The sequence below is a fragment of the Pogona vitticeps genome, chromosome 1 (assembly GCF_051106095.1).
Source record: "Pogona vitticeps strain Pit_001003342236 chromosome 1, PviZW2.1, whole genome shotgun sequence".
Lineage (NCBI taxonomy): Eukaryota > Metazoa > Chordata > Lepidosauria > Squamata > Agamidae > Pogona > Pogona vitticeps.
Genome location: NC_135783.1, coordinates 351,350,409 through 351,370,849, shown reverse-complemented (window position 1 = coordinate 351,370,849; position 20,441 = coordinate 351,350,409). Strand labels below are relative to the sequence as shown.

General features: G+C 45.3%; 3 protein-coding genes across 5 annotated transcripts in view; 2 read left to right on the top strand and 1 right to left on the bottom strand.

The window, feature by feature from the left end:
• Positions 1-2,065, bottom strand: part of DLGAP5 (DLG associated protein 5) — a 28,721-nt gene extending 26,656 nt beyond the window's left edge. For both annotated transcript variants that reach the window (XM_072986856.2, XM_072986857.2), the window contains exon 1: positions 1,943-2,065. The gene's annotated coding sequence lies outside the window, so the exon portion shown is untranslated. The remainder of the gene's footprint in view (positions 1-1,942) is intronic.
• A 414-nt stretch (positions 2,066-2,479) lies between these two features.
• Positions 2,480-6,670, top strand: IMP3 (IMP U3 small nucleolar ribonucleoprotein 3). 2 transcript variants are annotated; one of them, XM_078384102.1, is made up of 3 exons: positions 2,519-2,617; positions 3,598-3,698; positions 5,987-6,670. In XM_078384102.1, exon 3 carries the CDS (start codon positions 5,996-5,998, stop codon positions 6,557-6,559), a length of 564 nt encoding a protein of 187 aa, XP_078240228.1. In that variant the 5' UTR covers positions 2,519-2,617; positions 3,598-3,698; positions 5,987-5,995; the 3' UTR covers positions 6,560-6,670. The 2 variants fall into 2 exon arrangements, with proteins under 2 accessions (XP_020671570.2, XP_078240228.1); XM_020815911.3 differs by lacking the exon at positions 3,598-3,698 and having other exon boundaries at positions 2,480-2,617.
• An 11,998-nt stretch (positions 6,671-18,668) lies between these two features.
• FBXO34 (F-box protein 34) overlaps positions 18,669-20,441 on the top strand; it is a 74,396-nt gene continuing 72,623 nt past the window's right edge. The window contains exon 1 of the mRNA XM_072986855.2: positions 18,669-18,805. The gene's annotated coding sequence lies outside the window, so the exon portion shown is untranslated. The remainder of the gene's footprint in view (positions 18,806-20,441) is intronic.

Below are 20,441 nucleotides of genomic sequence, written 5' to 3'. Positions count from 1 at the left end.
GACAATAACAGTGTATCTTTAAACATATTTTTATTAACTGTATCAACTTGATGTTTTCTTATTGAATCATTATTAACATCAAATGATAGGTTTTCAAGAGAACAATCCAACAAGGGCTTGGGCCCTGGATACCTGAAGGACCGCCTCCTTCCATATGAGCCTACCCGGCAGTTAAGATCTAGCCAGGGGGCCCTTTTGAAAGAGCTGTCCCTCAAGGAGGTAAGAGGGATGGCTTGTAGAGAAAGGGCCTTTCCGGCACCTGCCTCCAGACTATGGAACACCCTCCCGACTGAGATTCATCTGGCACCAACGCTGATGACATTTCGGCGCCAGGTCAAAACCTTCCTGTTCCAGAAGGCTTTTAATTGAAATAATATAATCTGTGGGTCCTGATGGCAATTTTCAGAGTATATATTTTAATTGCATTTGAATTGTTTTTTTTTTTTTGTTGTTGTATTTTAAATGTAGTAAGCCGCCCAGAGACCTTTGGGTAGTTAAATAAACAAACAAATATAATGACTTATTTGAGGCTTCTTCTAAGAGCGTTAGCCTTTCGAAAACTTTTCCTGGTCGCTGGGGTTCCCTCAGGTGGCCGCTGCGGACCGCACGTATGGTCCCGCAACGCGGGTGTCGGGACCATTCGCCTTCCCTTGGCTTCTCGTTCAACCGAAAAGGTTTGGGACGGCTCACCAGGACCTCGTCCCCGTGGGAAGACTAACACTCTCCATTCTTCAGAATAAAGTCCTTCAATTATCCGTTTTATTTCTACTTTCTTCTCAACTTCCTCCTTTGCACTGGACCCTATTCTTTATATCCTTTTTCGGTGTTTTAAATACCTTAACCTCACCACCACCTCTGCTGGCCAGGATTTCTGGGAGTTGAAGTCCAAGAACATCTGGAGGCCCAAGGTTGGGGGACCACTGCCTTAACATCATCGGGTTCATTCCCTTCCCAATTCTCCTCAGCTGCTGCCACTTTCTCCGTTTCTCTCGACCGCCTGACCGCCTGTTTTCTTGCGTTGTTAAGAAAATGTTTATTCCCTGTCGAACCCTTCGAGACTCTTCCCTCTTTTCTCTCGCTCCTAACCCTTTCAACCCTTCACTGCTGTCGCCTGTTCCTGTCAGTGGTCTCCAGCCGTGGGCCTCCAGATGTTCTTGGACTTCAACTCCCAGAAATTTTGGCTGGCAGAGGTGGTGGTGAAGGCTTCTGGGAGTTGTAGTGCAAGAACATCTGGAGGACCAAGGTTGGGGGACCACTGCTAACTATCCCTTCCACAGTATTTCCTCGATCCCTTTTTCGGTTTCTTGCGTCTTCATTTCTTTTTCCTCTGTCCCTTCATCCGTCGTCTCCCTTTTCAGGCGTTTTTGTTGAGGCGAGGGCACACTCCCTTGTTTGTTGCCTCTCCGGCTCACCACCTCGAAAGCCCTCAGAGGGTCGCTATCAGCCGGTGCTGACGGGACAGCACAGAAGAACCACAACATGGCGTTTTCGATCCCCAGTGTGGCGTGGTGGGCAAGAGTCCCGGGTTCGAATCCCGCCTCAGCCCCAAAAAGTGCCTGGGGATGGGCTAGAACTGGTCGAAACCGCTCCTTAAATACCTCACTCGCCTTGAAAGCCCTGTTTAGGGTCAGTTCTGACCGGACAGCCCAGAATTATCCCCTCCCCGAGAGTCCTTTCGATGCTCGGTGTGGTATCTAAATATCGTGACAAAAAAAAGCCAAGCCTGGCTACAGGCCCACAGATGCCCTTATTGCCAGAAATCGTTTTTTAAAATAAAAAAACGACCACTTTCCCAGAAAATCGTAACTGGCACGGAAACGGGCACATTTGGGACGGGATACTCGGGGTGGGGGAGGGGAAGCGGCCCAGAAAAAGTAACTTCTCCCCATCTCTCCTGCTCTCCTCTCTTCCCCCCCTTCCCCGGATTCTGCTTCGTTCCTACCGTGAGGCCTGGTCTCCGGCCTTCCCTTCGCACCTCCGCCTCCCTGGTTGGCTCTCAGGGCCCGATTGGAAGCGCCGAGCGGGCGAGCGAACGGCCTCCGCCTCAGCTCGGATTCAAATTTTAGCGGCCGCCGCTGATTGGCCGGCGGGGACGGCCTTTCCAGGCTCCCATTGGGCGCCCTTTCCCGAGCCTTGACGCCCAGCTCGCCAATTAGCTGGTGGCTTCCGGACTTCCGTCTCGCGTTCTCCGCCTCTGACGCCGCGTCTTTTGCGCCTTCATCCCGCCTCCCGGGCCCCTCATTGGATCCTCAAAACAGTTCCGGCATTGGATGCCCCGCTGGGTATTTTTCCCGACCGTTCTACTCGGGATGTTTACCATAGAGATACCATAAAGTAGTCCTTCGGAGTTGGTGGGCTAGATAGTCCTTCGTGGCGAGGTAACCTGGCCCTTTTGATTATGTTGTAGAGTGAACTCTGAATCTAGCTAATATGTATCTATCTACTTTTTCTAAGTCTATATTCAGAAAAACAGGAAGAGGGCGGAATTCCAAAACGAAGGAACCGGAAGTTGCTCAAAGCTTTTCCCACGCGGCTTGTGTTCATGAGAAGAAGTTCCGGGCAAGTTTACCTTCGAGGAGTCTGATTCTTTCGCCGGTTGGAACAGCCGTTATTCCCGGTAGGTGGATTTTGAAGGAAGGAAAAGGCTTCTCGGTGGTTGCCTTCTTAAGATTCCCGTGAACGAAAGTTTGGGATTCTGACATTACAATCCTACACGTGTCTACTCAGAAGGAGTTACGTCCTATTGTTCCTAATAGGGTTTTCTTCCGAGGAGGTGTAAGTTACATACAAATTTAAAAGTTCCAAAAAAATAGGGAAGGGGGAAGACTTTTTTTCTTGAAAAAAATGGAAATTGCCCGAAATTTTACAACCTAGAGATGTAAAATGTCCGGATATTTCCACCATCACCACCCCCGAAAATAACCGGGAAAAACATGTGTGTGTTTTTTTTAACGAAATGGAAATTTCTGAAAGTTTTACAACCTAGAGTTGTAAAATTTCCAGAAATATCCAAATTTTTTCCCCAGAAAAAAAATGGAAGTTTTCAAAGATTTTACATCTGTTTACATGCCTAGCCTGAAGTGCAGAAGACTTTCTGTAAATTTGCCTGTTCTCTTCCATAAGGTTTCGTGGACTGCAGCCGGAGTTGATAAAAATCAGTGACTTTTTAAAAAAACAGCAAAGTGATTTAAATCACAATTTAAACTTAAAAAGTTGAGTTTTTAATTTGAAACCTCAAAAATATTCATTTTTTAAAAAAAAATCGTAATTCAAATCAATTTAAATCAAATCCACCCGAACTGTAGGACACTTTTTCAGAAATCAGGATTTCAGAACTTCTTTGGAAGTGGCCTGTAGTCCACAAAAGCTTTATTAAAAGCTAAATTAAACTTCCTTTCCATTACTGTGGCTGAAAAGTCACTGTTTTTTCCCCTTTTAACAAGAGACTAACATAGCAGTTAATCAGGAACTATAGGTGGGTTGCTCCTCCACCACATACAAGTAGATACACAATTTGCTTGTTTCCTGCTAGTTATTCTAATCTTTCCCTATTATTTTATTTATTTAGAATATTTTTACCCCACCTTTCTCTTTCAGAAGGACCCAAGGCAGCTTACATCATTGAAAGACAATATTTAAAGTGACTATGAAGAGGAAGTTTACATAATTAAAAGACAATGTTAGAGCTAAAGCAATAAGTATGCAAATACAAAAAATACCACTTTGAGAGATGGTAAACACAAGTAATACTGCAAGTCAGAGCAGCAATGCATAGCAATCCATTCTAGTACAGTATTTTAAATTGTAAGCTTAACAGGAAAAGCTAGGCTTGAATAAATCAAATTGTTTGTTGGAGGTAATAATTCTAAGTGGAAGTGTCTTTCCATTTTGGGTGGAGAAGCATCGTTCCTATCATCTGCTCCAGGTTTGTCCTAGGTGTTCTAGGCTTGTGACTGAAATTATGACCTTGTTTGCACGGTGTGTACATGGCCTTAGAGCTGCCATGCCTCTAAAGTCTTTACCTGATTAACTGAAACTCTTAAGAACTATTGTAATTAGAGATGGGATATTCGTGCACAAATACCCTGGACCCAGGTGGCTGGTGTCCCTAACTGTAATTAGACGTGAGAGATTCGTCTTTTGTCTCCTGGGGGAGATGAAGATGAATCTCGTCGGCACAGGTGGCCGACCCAATTAACACCCGCCTCCCAGAACCTGCGTGCATGGCCACTGTTGTCAACAGCATGCCAATCGCAGCAGTAGCCGAGCCCATTTGCCCCGGTCTCCCTGCTCAGCTGGACGCTCAGCAGCTGAACGGGGGAAACTATCATCCTGCACCCTCACCGGGGGGGGGGCTGGCGGAACAGGAAGGTGGGCCCGTACCAGCCAAGTTACTGCCGCGATTCATGTACTATCGGTGATGCCAGCCACAACAGTGAGCAGTAAGTCGACTGGTGGATTCTGGTGGTGGCGGTTAATCAGGCCAACCGCTTGTACTGGTGAGATTCATCTTCGTCTCCCCCTGGGGAGAAAAATATACATCTTCCATGTCTAACTGTAATCCTTTTCAAGGAACAGGATAGATTTGGTTTAAATCAGATTTTAAACCATGATTTTAAAAAAATGTAATTCGATTTTTTTTTGATGATTTAAATTTTTTAAATAATTTTTTAACAATTTAAATCACCACTGAATTTTGGATCCGAATCATGATTTAAATCAATTTTATTTAAAAATAATCATTGATTTTTATCCACTCTATCCAAGATCACAGTGGAGAGTCGATAATTGAATTATATCCGACCTCTCGTGAAAACAACCTCAAACCTTTATCAATTTTGAATACTTCTGTTAAAAAAAGAAAAACCAGACACAGCATAATTCACTTCTGATCAAAGAGCTGGATTTTTTTAAAAGTTCCTGATATCACAGCAGAATAATTTTCTGCTCATCTCTATGGTAGTATATTTTTGGATAGTGTGTCACCACACTGCTGATTCCTGGAAGTTAGGAGTGTTATCTTTGAATAAATACTTAGTACCTGGTCTAACTATTGGTCCATGCCTAGCCCATTCCTGCTTTCTACTGAGACAGACTTCACAATTTGGTGCTGTCCAGATATGTTGAACTACACTTCCCATCACTTGTTGCCAGATCCTTCAAAGTGGAGAAATGCCAGGGGGCAACACGGGGGGGGCAATGTTATGAGTCCTTTCGATAAATTTCGATAAATTTCCTTGAGTTTTTTTTTTAATTGCTGTATTCAATTTGATTATGAGCCTGTGGCTAGGACCTGTCTCATCTCTTGATATTTTTATATGTTAGAAAACAAGTGGTTTACATATGTTATTTATTTTATTTATTGCATTTATACCCCGCCCATCTAGTCAACTGACTACTTTGGGCGGCTTCCAACATATATAATAACAATATAAAACATAACAAGATTTCAGACACTAGAAGACAAGTTATTCAACATGGAAAAAGATAAGGAGAGAAAAAAAAATCAAGTACTAACTGAAGGGAAGGCCTGCCTAAACATCCAAGATTTCAATGGGTTTTTAAAGATGCCCAGCGAAGGGGCTGCACGAATCTCCGGAGAAAGGTTATTCCAGAGGCAAGGAGCTATGTTACATGATGATGATGTGTTCATATTACTTGCCAGCCTGCCACATGACCAACCAGGATAACTAGCAACTAGATTTTAAACTCCAGTTAAGATCACAAATTGCAAACATCTAAAATCACACTTGTCATCTCTAAAATTAAATGTAATCACAGCTCTCCGCTAAAAATATATTAAAAGTAGCACAAACATACTGCGGTCAGAAACCAAACCTGTATGCCTGCTTATACTGCGGAAACCTGTATAATAGATAGGATTTAAGGAGTGTCTTGAAGGCAAAAACGTAAGGGGAAAGTGGAAAGGAGTGGTAGTGATTAAATACATCATAGGATGTTTTTCTCTTTGATGATTTATATCCAGGAGAAGAAGATGGTGCGCAAGCTGAAGTTTCATGAGCAGAAGCTCCTCAAGAAGTTAGATCTAATCAACTGGGAGGCTTCTGCCGGGAACCTTGCTGAGTTGCGTGTTATCCGTCGCTTCCACTTGCAGCGCAGGGAAGATTACACGCGCTACAACCAACTGAGCCGAGCCGTTCGGGAGTTGGCTCGCCGCATCAGAGACCTGGGGGATGCCCCAGAGTCAGCAGCTTTCCGGGCTCGGAGTACCTCCGCGCTCCTGGAGAAGTGTTATGCCATGGGGCTGATTGCTTCCAGAAGCTCCTTGGAGATTTGCGACCGTGTCTCGGCGTCTTCCTTCTGCCGCCGGCGCCTGCCTTGCCTGCTTCTGAAGCTGCGCATGGCCCAGAATCTGAAATCGGCGGTGACCTTTGTGGAGCAAGGACATGTGCGGGTGGGGCCGGAGGTCGTGACAGACCCGGCGTTTTTGGTGACCCGGGCCATGGAGGACTTCGTCACCTGGACGGACTCCTCTCGTATACGCCAGCATGTGCTGAACTACAACCAGGAACGGGATGATTTTGACTTGGCCTGTTAGGAAGAATTTGACTTTCCCGTGTGGACTGCTTTAAGGAGAAAGGCGGGGGTTAAGAAGTTTTTTTAAAAAAATGTATAACAAATAAATATGCATGAAAGCCTGGTCTCACCATTTCTGAAGTTGGAAGGTTTATTGTTGTGTAGTCGTTAAGTCGTGTCCGACTCTTCATGACCCCATGGAGCAGAGCATGCCAGGCCCTCTTGTCTTCCACTACCTCCCAGAAGGTTGCACCCTGTCATATATGGATTGTCCGTCATTTTGACCGCACATAACTCATGGTTGCTTAGAGCGCTGTTTGTGTTACTTTCTTAATTTTTCTGATCATTGATCTCTCTTAACTGATCGATGGAAATCCATCTTTTATGTCTCATGCTTTCTACATATAGGATTTTTTAAAAATGGCAATATTGCCTCCAGGTGCCTTGCAAGACGACAGACAGAACGGCTGGTATGATTCATATCACCGTGGACTTACAGTATCCACCAGAGGGAGAATAAGGTGGGCAGAAAGTTGTCTGAGCCAGCTTGCCGAACAGACATGGCGTGAGCAGACTGGGAGAGTTGTTCGATAGAATGGTGGTAGGCTTTTTTTCAGGACCACACTAGATGTTCAATAACTGGATTAAATTTGACACACACACACACACCCAGAAAAACACAACCCCAGATCTTGATCAGTCTCGAACGCTTTAATTTAAAAAAAATAGTAATACAGAAAAGCTTTATCATTCAGGTCCGATCAAGAGTTGGACTGCTGCCAGCTGCAAACCCACACTTCTTTCAAGACATCTTAATTTCTCTCCTCCTGGCACTGCAGCAAAATGATTTTTCTGTTTGTCTCTATGGTAACGTGTTCCTTGATACTGGAGGAACAGTGACTGCAGTGGTGAGCTCCCTGGCTAGGGCTCCGATCTCTGAATCAGCGCATTGAATATTCACACATTTCCCCTCCTCCTCAGGTTCTCTGGCATTCCCAGCGTGAAGGAAATAAAATGTTGCTGTGGTTCTATTTCTGTTTTAGGACCCCAAAAGGGAGGTTTGAAATGGCTTTTACAGGGCAAGGTTACCGTTTCCTGTTTCCAACCTCATTCTGTTTTCTGTCCTCTCTTGGAAAAATAAGTTTGCCCTCGGCTTCGGCAAGTTTGACACAAACGACTACGTGCTTTCCAAAAACTATTAATAAACTGCATGTTTTAATCTTGGATGCTGGACAAAAGAGCTGCAGTTCCCAGAATCCTCCCTCAGCCTGGCCAGTGTCTATTCATTCCATACAGTCTAATCTATATTGTCACTATACGGATTGTATCAGGTGACAGCCAGTCTCTTAGCGGTGTGGACCAAGCTGATAATCGGCAGGCAAATTTCTGCAAGCTGTGGTGCAGCGAATCTGAAGAGCGCCAGCTTGGCAAGGTGGGTTTCACCTTCAAGATGCTGCAAGACCTTGTTATATCTGGATAGTTCTGTATTCCTGCCTAAATTATTTGCTTTTATAACCAACTGCTGCCAATTCTATGGGATGAGCATAGTAATAGTATGCTTTAAAGTATTAGGGGTTTGTAAATAGATTGGCCAGCAGTGGGGTGGGCAGAAGGTTGACAGGATGTGTTTCTTGTTTGAATGCTGAGGTTGAAATTTCCATGCATGATTTACCTGGGAAGAAATTTAAGTGGAATTTTTTAAAAAAATTAAAAACCAAGCCTGCCTGCTTCTATACTGCTCCATAGTGCTTGAAGCACTCTTTGGGTGGTTTATGTTTAATTATGCAGGCTACACATTGTCCCCCCAGCTACTGAGCTAGGTATCAATTTACCGATTTCAGAAGGATGGAAGGCTGAGTTAGCCTCGAGCTGGCTACCTGGGACTGAACCTCAGTTGCCAGTAGAGTTTTGGCCGCAGTACTGCAGTTTAGCCACTGCACCACAAGGCTCGGTAGAATAAGGACCTCAACTTGCCGGAATGCCTCCTCCCACCTAGATCTACTCCTATCACGCAATCTAGCCAGGAGGGGCGACTGAAGAGCCTAACGCCGAGGGAGGCCCAGAAAGAAAAAAAACGACACCGGGTCTTCTCTGCAGTGGCTCTCAGGCTCTGGAACATGCTCCCCCCCCCCGAGATTCGTCTGGCCCCCTCGCTGGGCATTTTCAAAAACCAACTCAAGACCTGGTTATATAGACAGGCCTTCCCTCCGGACACTATGTAATTTTCTTTATTCTGTTTTTATGTTAATGTTGGAATCTGTTATTTAATAATTGTTTTTATTGCGTGTTTTGTGAGCCGCCCGGAGTAGACTATGTCTAAATGGGTGGCATATAAGCTCAATAAATAAATATGGACTGGGCTTTAAGTGGTTTTTTGAACAGGATGATAGTGAGTGTGATTGTTTTTCATTCACATGTTTTATAACTGTACGCCTGCACATAAGGACACAGATCTTTTCACGTTATTGCTTTTTCCGGCAAAATCAAGGTGCTGTATGTGAAACTTTTTCTCTTTGCTTTATTCTCATGGCAAATCTGAAGGGCGGCAGTCTGAAAGAGAGCGATTAGCTCAATGTCACCCAGTGAATTTAGTAAACCAGTCAGGGGATTCAAACCCAGGTCTTTCAAGTGTCAGCCCACTAACTTCTACAGCCACATTGTTAGGGATTTCTGAATGTGGTCCAGCATTTCTGATATTCTGGAAGTTTTTCCAACTCCCAGATAAGGAAGGATAGTTCAAACCGTATTCTGTTAAGTCTTCGAGGTGAATGCAGCTTCTGCTTGGCAAAAGATGCAGCAGTTCAATCTCCGTTTCTCATGAAATCTGAAGTTGTAAGTGTGCATGTGCAAAATAAACGTGATCCTAAAAGATTTTGCACACACTAAGTAGCACACTAAATCTGTACACAGCTGTATTTATGGTGAATGGTGCATAACGAAGGGGACTTCCCTGACAACGTGTGATGACATTCTAGGTGAAGCCACCTTTCTGCCTTTTGCCAATGGATAGCACATTCTGCTATTGATTTCCGACCGTACGCTGGCCACAGAAGACTGTAACAGTGTAGGAATTTCTGTGGTGAGTCAGAATCCCTTAGGAGGGTAAGCCATCATCACAATAATCGTGTCATCAAGTCAATTCTGACTTACACTGCTCAGAAGAGGTTTTCCATTCCCTTCTGGAGGTGCTCTGGGACTGGCGGTACTGATAGGAGGCCCAGTGGGGAATCAAAACTCCCAGCCACCGGCTCTGCAACCAGATGCCTAAACCGCTGAACTATCCAGCCGTACTCAGTCCAAAATATCCTTGAATTCTGCTTGGAAAAGTTGCTTTCTTGGACGAAACAGGTGAAAGAAAAGCTGAACTGGAATGCAGTTTGGAAGTTACTTTTATAGACTACAACTCCAAGAATTCCCCAGGCCACCCCTAGCTAATGAATGGCCTTGCTGCTCTGGGTATTCTGGAAGTTGAATTCCATTAAAATAGCTTCTAAACTGTGCTCTGGTTCCTTTCTCTCCTTTCCTTTTAACCTGGGTAACCGTTTGTAATGGAAGGACTATATCTGGCAGATGTTAAGGCCGTAATAAGAGTGTGATTCATCCTTTATGGGTAGGGCTTGGTTTTCATTGATTATTTCAAGATACATTTATCATCGCAAAGCCATGGTTGAAGGGTCATAAAGGCAAATAACGGAAAACAACCCAGCATTGGCCCTAAATAATTCTAGGTGCTAGGAATTGAGCTGATGAACAAAATGATGAACAAACATTGTTGGCAGAAGACTTAAATTCCTTGTCCATTGTGTACTGTTGGCGGGTAGTGCATCCCCTCCCATTCTGTTCTTTGTCAGGGTGGTGAAAGAAAAAAAGACACAAACCCTTTAAAGACTAACAGTTTTATACTGGTGTGTGTTTCTGTGAATCGAAACCCACTTCCTCAGACACTTTTGTTCCTTTGTCATAGAAACCTCCTATCTCAGCCAACTGTTTCCAGCCGTCATCATTACTACCATTTATTCTCCTATCAACTCTTTGTATTTTGAAATGCCAAAGTTACTTTTTAGAGAATCTGTGACCTTCCACATTTTCTTGGTTTCTCTGCCATGGGCTTTGGTGGCTGGGCAGATGGGAGCTGTTGGGCTGCAGGTGACCAGTTCATGGTAGGCCAGGCAGTCTCTGGAATACAGTAGTGTACTAGAGTGTCCATATCTTGGTGTTAGCATCCAAGAAGATGATAGATCTGGCAGCTAAGGCCTAAACAGGCAGTAAAACAGCAAGGTGCATTAAGTTTGGATAAGATGATGGGCAATCATGATTATTATTTTTTTCATTTACCGTATATACTCGAGTATAAGGCGACCTGAATATAAGCCGAGGCAATCAATTTTACCACCAAAAAAATGGAACTTATTGACTCGAGTATAAGCTGAGGATGGAAAATGCAGCAGCAAGTGGTAAATTTCAAAAATAAAAATAGATACCAACAAAATTACATTAATCGAGGCATCAGTAGGTTAAACGTTTTTGAAGATACTGCCCTTCTGAGCTGCAAGGCAAACTTCACTGCCTGCGGAGGGAGGACTCATACCAGATGCTGCGCTTATCTACTGCTCTACTGCTGCATAACAAGATGGAGGGAGACAGAGGATGGAGGAGGAAGGTGTGAAGAGGAAGGTGGGTACATAGAATATGCAGAAGGAGGAAGATGGGAGTGTCCAGGAAGCGGAAATGCAGTGTACTTAACCCAGGTCATCGGACCACCCACAGAGGCTGCAGATGCCCGTAGGTGAGCGGGGGAGTCTGGAGAACACCTGCACTGCAGGGGAGAACATGTAATTTTGGCACAGACTTGAGTATAAGCTGAGGGGGTGCTTTTTCAGCAAAAAAACATTGTGCTGAAAAACTAGGCTTATACTCGAGTATACACAGTACAGTATTACATTTTGATACTGCTTTTCCACTAAGGAACAGCATTGAAGTTCGCAAACGAACGTCATCAAAATCAACAGATTGAACAACAGAACAATTAAAACACGATAATCAACCCCTTAAAATCAATACACTACTCTAGTAAAGAGTGTTCTTCACACATCTGAAGGGCTGTTACATGGAAGATGATGGCACTCTTGTCCACATTTGTTCCACAGAACATGACTAAAACCAGTGGATGGAAATTGCACTGAAAATTATGACAGTTAACTGTTAAGAGAAAGTTGCTAACAGTATGAGCTGTTGGGACCTTGAAACAGACTATTTTGGAAAGTTGTGGGGGTTCTCCTTTGCTCGAGGTTTTTAAAGAGAGGCTGATTTGCCATCTGTTAAGGCTCCTGTTTAGATCCTGCCCTGAACAGCAGGGTAGAACTGGGCATGCTCCATGTTCTTTTCCAGTTCAGTGATTCTCAACTTAGCACCTTGCTTGTCCAAGGTTTAGAAACAGTGCCTTCCTAAACAATGTTACTGGCAGATAAAATTAACTGTTCAAGAAGTACAGTACAAGCTTGCTAAAGGAAAACAAAGTATTTGGCAAGATACGTCAGTTCTTCTGTAAGTGGCGAAAGACCCTGTCAACATTGCCCCACAAGTTAATTGGAAGAATGATGTCACACCGATCTGCTACCAAGCTAAAGTTCCCCTCCTGCATAGAAGCCAAGCTATGAACTTTTTGACATTGTTTCTTGAAAAGTTGGAACATTCATGAACATTCCATGTCATCACAAAATTGATCAGTTTGTAGTGTACCTGTCCATTTCCAGTATGGCTTGGGTATCACAAATGCCATGAAAGCTCTGCAGTGATGAAGAATTAATAATAAAGACTAAACTAATTGAAAGGCACACATAACAATGAGATGTGAAGATAGCTCAAAAGCAAGCGGGCCCAAAAACAAAGCAAAGCATGCTACTTATATATCGCCCCGTAGTGCTTAAAGTGCTCTCTCGGTGGTTTACAATTTAATTGCAGGCTACACATTGCCCCACCAGCAAACCAGGTACTCAGTTTACTGACCTTGGAATGATGGAATGTTGAGTCAACCTCAAGCCAGCTACCTGAGCCCATAGGGATTGAACTCAGGTAACAAGCAGAGTCTTCATTGCAGTACTGCAGTTTAACCACTGCACCACAAGATTCATGTAAAGCTGCCCTATAATGAGCCATACTTTTATTCCCCCATCTTGCCTAGCACTATCTAGTAACTATCTAGAAGATTCTAGTTGCTTTGATAGGTAGCTGCTTTCTACAACTTCAGGAAAGCTTTCCCTCTCAGATTTTTTAATTATGAGGGAGGTGAATCTGATCATTGTGCACATGATATGCCCTACAGGGTGTTGGAATCTGGCCTGCTAAAGGCTCGTGTTTGTGATTCATCCAGTGTTTGAAAAGCTATCTGAAAGCTTTTCCACCTACCTCTTTAGGTTCCTAGCTGAAGTGCACAGAGGAACATCTCCCTCCAGCATTGATCTTAAGTGCTGAGACCACACCTCTAAAATAATCTGGCCAAAGAGGACTGTGATCTAGAGAATCCGGTTTCCCACCCTGACTTTATCTCTCATCCCTGCTGCAACAGGAAAAACTGAGGTGCAGTGCAGTGAGTGCAGCCCATTGTTTTCTCATTAAAACAAACATTATGTTGATAAGACTGCATACACCCATTAAAAATCATGATAAGCACAATAATCTGTAGGCCACACAAGAACTACAGTGCTTTGGCTAACCGTCTAATTACTCTGTCAATTCCAAACCATCCATGGCCCCATGATAAGATAGTGCTGCTTCATTTTATCATTCCAGGGAAGTATGTGATGCAGGCTGTGGAAAGTTATACAACATGCAAATCATTCCTTAGAAGGGAGTTGTCAACTTGTGGCAATATAAGGGAGAGAGATATCCAGGCTGGCTGTAAGGTTATTGCCTTGTGTTCAAATAAATAAAAGCTGGTATCAGCATGGGATTAAAGCTGGTCCTTTACTTTTGAACAAGAAAAAAAAGCAAAACAACAGGTAACATCCTGGAAAAAAATCAGTAAAAGATGAACTAAGTATCAGGCTGGTTTTAGGAAAGGGGAATGTGAGATTAGATCATAGAAGTAACTAGCTGTAATAACTAATTGTTGTTGTTGTTGTTGTTGTTTAATCGTTAAGTCGTGTCCAACTCTTTGTGACCCCATGGACCAGAGCACGCCAGGCCCTCCTGTCTTCCACGGCCTCCCAGAGTTGGGTCAAATTCATGTCAGTCACTTCAATGACACTGTCAAACCATCTCGTCCTCTTTCGTCCCCTTCTTCTCTTGTCTTCACACTTTCCCAACATCAGGGTCTTTTCCAGGGAGTCTTCTCTGGAATAATAATACAGTAATTACTAATTACTTGTGATTAATTCTTTTCTCCAATAAAAAAGTATAACCACATTACCTTAAGCTTGAAAAGTGGCAAAGGATAAATTTCCCTCCTGTGTAACTGTAACTTTGGAGTTTTTTAAAATTGTTGTGGAGTAAGGGGAGTCTGTTCAATCTACATGCAGATCATGTCATACAGTAAACTGGATTAGACTCAGATGAAGAAGGACTGAAAATAGGGGGAATCAATAGCTTAATGTATGCAGATGACACCACCCTGCTGGCAGAAAGCAGCAAAGACTTGATATGACTGGTTGTTGTGGGTTTTTCGGGGTCTTTGGCCATGTTCTGAAGGTTGTTCTTCCTGATGTTTCGCCAGTCTCTGTGGCCGGCATCTTCAGAGGACAGCACTCTGTGCTCTGATGTAGTTGGCTTGGGAGTGCAGTATTTATGGCAGTGAGACAGGCTTTTGTCTTTTTCTGTTGATGGGTGATTAGTGTGTCTTGTTGTGGGTGTATTGTTGTGATAAGGAGAAGAGATTATCTGTCACTGTGGTTGATGGGTGTCATTAGCTGGTATTTTGTGTGTAGTGATCCCCTGTCCTTGTGGCTGGGTGGAGTTTGTTGACCTTTTGCATGCTGTATTCTTGAGAGCTGGGAGCCAAGTTTTGTTGAGCTTCACACTTTCCTCTTTTTTGTTGAAGTTCTGCTGGTGCTTGTGGATTTCAATGGCTTCCCTGTGCAGTCTGATGTAATGATTGCTGGTGTTGTCTAGTATTACAGTATTTTGAAATAGAATTTCATGTCCAGTTTGTTTCAGGGCATGTTCAGCTACTGCCGATTTTTCCTGTTCTTTTAGTCTGCAGTGTCTTTCATGTTCTTTGATTCTGGTGTGGATGCTTCGTTTTGTGGTTCCAATATATATCTGGCCACAACTGCAAGGTATCTGCTATACTCCTGCAGTGGTGAGGGAGTCCCTTCTGTCCTTTGCTGACCGTAACATTTGTTGTATTTTTGTGGTGGGCTTGAATACTGTTTGTAGGTTGTGTTTTTTCAAAAGTTTCCCCATGCAGTCCGTGACCCCTTTGATGTATGGCAGAAATACTTTATTTGTGGGTGGCAGTTTTTCTTCTTCAGTTCGGTGTTGTTTTCTTGATTTGATGGCTCTTGTGATTTCATTTTTGGAGTAGCCATTTGCCTGTAGGGCCCAATTCAGATGGTTGAGTTCAGTGCTGAGAAAATGAGCTTCACAGTTCCGATTTGCACAGTCTACCAGTGTTTTGATTATGCCTCTTTTTTGCTGTGGGTGGTGGTTGGAGTTTTTGTGCAGGTACCGGTCTGTGTGGGTGGGTTTTCTGTAGACCTTGTGTCCCAGTCGGAGGTCAGTTTTACCATGACATCTAAGGACAGGAGTTGGCCCTCTATTTCTTTTTCCATGGTGAATTGTATATTTGGTGGATACTGTTGAGATGGCTGAGAAATTCTTCCAATTTTTCTTCACTGTGACTCCAAATTGCAAAGATGTCATCCACATATCAGAACCAGACTGTGGGTGCGAGGGGTGACTTTTGATGAAAGTGAAAGAAGTGCCAAGGCAGGACTGTAGCTGAAGATTCAGACAAAAATCATGACTACAGAAGAACTACAGTACATAGCTTTGATACTGACAATGAATAAATTTAAACTGTTAAAAGATTTTATGTACTGTGGTTCAATCTTTTTAGTCTAAAAATGGAGCCTACAGCCAAGACTCCGGTGTTGTTTTGTTGACTGCAATTTGCTTGATTTTTTTTAGTATTTGTATACTTACTGTTTTTAAGTACTGCCTATTAATGATGTACCGTATGTTGCCTTAGGTCCTTTTTTGAGCAGGGTTCAAATATTTTAAATAAATAAGTTCGTCGTAGGCCAAAGGCGACTTGATAACAGATAGCAATAACAACATGACCATGCTAAATGTTGGAGGAGGAAAAGAAAATGGTGTATTTGCTGGTTTATGTCACTTCCTCATACTTTGTTGTGAGTATTGAGGCAAAAAATGAGGTAGATAAGAGGTGCACAGGACAGTCACTTGTAGCATTCAGATGTTTTGTTATTTAAAGTAACAAAAAACCAAACCAGAAAAGCAAATGTGCCACTTAGATACTGACCCATACCGCTTCAAGCCCTCTCTTGGTGGTTTTACAATTTAGTTATGTAGGCTACATGTTGGCCCCCTCCCCAGCAAGCTGGGTACTCAGTTTGTTGACCTAGGAAGGGCAGAAGTCAGCTGAGTCAACCATGAGCCCCGTTGGGATCAAACTCAGGACCCGAGCAGAGTCTTGGTTGCAATACTGCAGTTTAACCACTGAGTCTTGTGCAAGTATGTATTCTAAAAAAAAAAACCAGTTACTTTTAAACGTGTAACTACTGCCATGGGTTCTTTTTTAAGGAGGAACAGGAGATAAAAATATTTCAAATAAATACATTTAAATAAACCTGCTTGCGGTCTTGGCACAACAACTGAAGCTAATTACAGAGCCATGATCATGCAGCGGTTGAAGTGTTGTAGTTTGGGAAATCATGATTCGAATCTCCACTATGAGGGTCACTGGGTAACCTTGAGCTGGTTGCACTCTTTCAGCCTGCCGTACCTCAAGGATGGTTGTAAGGATAACGCAGGGAAGAGAGGAGAAGTCCCACCTTGACCATCTTGAGTTCAGCGGCGAGAGCCGCGTAAGCCATTCTGAGTCCTTTGGTGATCAATGTAACCTGCAAATGACTTTGGAAAAATGACATCCACCCCCCCCCCCAAGGTCTGTGCCAGATGCTGTCACGCAGTACCTCCTTTCATGCTTCTCTCTCTCTCTCTCCTTTGCTGTCCAGGGTTGATGGGAATGGCAGTCCTATAACATCTGGACCATTCTCCAACCCTGGGTGGACTGGTGATGCGTTCTGTAAAAACAACAAAAAACAACTGAAAACCCAAGCAGAACGGGTCTGCGGCTGGGCTGAAGGTGGGCAGCCAGCCTTTACGAAGGGGGGCGGGGGTGGGTGGGGCCATTTATCACCTTGGCATTAAAATGGGCATCTTATTTATTGTACAGTGGACCCTCGACTTACAGACGGCTCGACTTATAGACTTTCGAGTTACAGACTTCTCTGGCTGCAAAATTTAGATTCGACTTGCAGCCAGAGAATCGACTTACAGACCAGAAAAAAACGAAAATGGAATAAAAACAGAATAAAAACCACTGGTTATGGGATTAATCGGTTTTCAGTGCATTGTAGGTCAATGGAGATTCGACTTACAGACTTTTCGACTTGCAGCCACCATTCCAATATGGATTAATTCCTTAAGTAGAGGGTCCACTGTATTCATTTAAAAAAATTATTCCAAATTTCTCTTTAAAAGGTCCCCAAGGCGGCTGACCTCACTAAAAGGACAATATTTAAAAACTAAAAACAATACTGTATGTAGTTGTTTTTTTGTTTTGGGCTTTAAAAAGACAATGAACCTCCGCCTCTCCTGGCCTCTTCTTTTGCCTCAATGAAATATCTGAGCCCATTTACCCGTGTTTGTGTGTGTGTGTTGCCTTGTGGTCCTTGAGAGTTTTGTGTGTGTGTATCTGCATGAGCTGCCTTGTGGTATATGAGGTGTGCTTGTGTGTGTATCTGTGTGAGCTGCCTTGAGAGGTGTTTGTGTGTGTGTGTCTGTGTGAGCTGCCTCCATGGTCTCTGTGTGTTTGTGTGTGTGTGTTGCCTTGCGGTCCTTGAGATTTTTTTTTGTGTGTAGCTGCATCAGCTGCCTTGTGGTACATGGGGTGTGCTTGTGTGTGTATGTGAACTGCCTTGGGGGAGGGTGTTTGTGTGTATCTGTGTGAGCTGCCTTGTGTGTGTGTGTCTGTGCTGCTGCCTTGAGGTCTGTGTGTGTGTGTGTGTGTGTGTGTGTTGCCTTGTGGTCCTTGAGATGTTTTTTGAGTGTAACTGCATCAGCTGCCTTGTGGTACATGGGGTGTGCTTGTGTATGTGAACTGCCTTGGGGAGGGTGTTTGTGTGTATCTGTGTGAGCTGCCTGCTGTGTGTGTGTGTGTGTGTCCATGCTGCCTTGAGGTGTGTGTGTGTCCGTGCTGTCTTGAGGCGTGTGTGTGTGTCTGTATGAACTGCCTCTGTGGTCTGTGTGTGTTTGTGTTGCCTTGTGGTCCTTGAGATTTTTTTTTTTGTGTGTAACTGCATCAGCTGCCTTGTGGGTACATGGGGTGTGCTTGTGTGTGTATGTGAACTGCCTTGGGGTTTTTTTGTGTATCTGTGTGTGTGTGGGGGGGGCTGCCTTGAGGTGTGTTTGTGTATTTGTGTGAACTGCCTTGTGTGTGTCTGTCTGTCTGTGTGCGCGCCGCCTTGTGGGTCCTTGGCACTAGGCCGGTAAAAGGCTCTCCGCCCGCCTGAGGGGAGGTGGAGGGGGAGAGAGGCCGGTGCCGCTCCGTCCCTGGCACGGCCGAGGGCGGGAGAAGCAAGCGGCGGCCTCCCTCCCTTCTCTCTTCTCCCTCCCGGGCGCCTTCCTCAGCCTGCCCCCCCCCCCCCAGCCCTCGCAGCGGCCTCCTCCTCCTCCTCCTCCTCAAGCGAGCGGGCGGGCCTAGTCCCAGCCTGCCCGGGGCTGGCGGCGGCGAAGGCGGAGGAGGAGGCGAAGGAGGCGGCAGCAGCACCAGGCGTCGTCGTCGTCGTCGTCCGCACCCCCCCCCCAGCTCTTGCTCGGCGGGGCTGCTCCGCCCCGGGCCTCGATTGGCGCGAGAGGCCTCGGCGGCGGCGGCTCCTCCTTCCTCCTCTTCCCCGCTTCGCCTCGCCGCGCCGGGACTGAGGCGGTCGGCCGCGGACTGGGGGGGGGGCGCACAGGCAGGCAGGCGCCCCGGCAGCCGAGGACCGACCGCCCGCTCGCCCGGGAGAGTCTCCCCCGGAGCCAGGTAAGGCAGGCCGCTGGAAGCGAGGCCCCCCCCCCGAGCCCGGGCCAGAAAAGAGGGCCCTCCCTCCGCGCCCCCCACCCCAATTCGTGTGTATATATTTGTGTGTTTGTGTGTCGGGCCGGGGGCGTCTCACCGACCCGGCCCCACGGCACAGAGCGGAGGGGCAGCTTTTTTTTGGGGGGGGCGGCGGCAGGGGCCTCTTTTCCAGGGTGGGTCGGATCCAGGTTGTGTGTGTGTGTGTGTGTTTCTTTGGGGTGGGGGGAAAGAGGGTGGGCAGGCACCTCTCTGGCGTGGGGAGGGGGCTTCCTCCTCCCTCAGGGTGAAGGATAGGGTCGCCTCCCCCCCCCAATGCTCTTCCAGAAGGGTTGAGCATCCCATAGAGCCTATAACATGGGGGGGGTCCCCTTTGGGGCGAGGGGATCCTGTCTTTTGGGGCCAGATCCTCCCCCCACCTTTCTCTCTCTCTCCCTCTCTTGCTAGGTGAGGACTAAGGTCTTCCTTCCACCCCTTCCCCAGCCTCTCTCTAAGTTTCGATTTAAAAATGGGACTTTGGGTGGGAGGCTTCCCCCTTTTTTCCCCCCTTTGGTGAAAAGTGCGTTGCCCTGTTATAAAAATCGATGGCAAGGCTATAGGAGGGACCCCCCCCCCTTACATTTAGGATGTTGTCTCTCTGTTGGAGGGCATGGGGAGTGGGTCTGTGGGGACCCCTGTTTGCAAGGTCATCTTTTTTGGTGGGATGAATGGATGATCTCCCCTCTTTTCAGAAGGCAGGGGGATTTGGGATTTAAAAATAAAACGCCACCACCCCTCCCTGATTGATGTCTGGGGTTTGGGGGAGCCTTACTTGCCCTTTTTCCTAGACGTTGCCCCAAACCCTGCTCTTTTGCTCTGGATTCTCTCCCTTGGAGAATTGTAAAAAATTTCCTCTTGCCAGATGAGTTTTAGAGATCAGCTGAGGGGGGGGTAGGTTTGGGATGGGGGGGAAGCTTTATGGTCCGCTTCCACCGAATTTGCAATAGAGAGCACCTTTTCCTGTGCGGAAAAAATGTGAAACCTCATTAAAGAGAAGGCACCTTTCAATGGATGTGTTCGTGAAACTTGCAGAGCCCCGAGAATCCCTTTGAGAGCTTGCAATCAGTCATGACTAGAGGTGACAGACTAGAACTCGAGACCTGGGTTTCAGGTCCCTACTCCGGAGTGGAAACTCCCTGGGGTGATGACAGTGGCAAACAACTCCTTGAACATCCTCAAAAAAACCTATTTGGGCTACATATCAATCTCCAGTGATTTTAGGGTACTGGACAGCCCAATAGCTTTGCTCTTTAGGGGGAAGCTTTAATTTAGCTCCATCAATGTAGGGGCAACCCGATATATTTGAGTGTGTGTCCCACTCCGTTTATATCTAGAGAGACTCCTGTTTTAGGTACAGAAGGTCTGTGATCATGGTGGCTTAATGTTTTTCGTTCTCTTGCATGCTGTGGTAGGAAATACAAGGTATAAATTGAAGACCTGAATAGTCTTCTGATGTTCACTTCACATAGGGTTGAATCACTCCGAATCCGGAAGTGACACTTCCTCATGGTAAGGCTCCAGGTGTATGGCTGCTTTAACAAGTGAAAATGGTGTGTGTGTATGT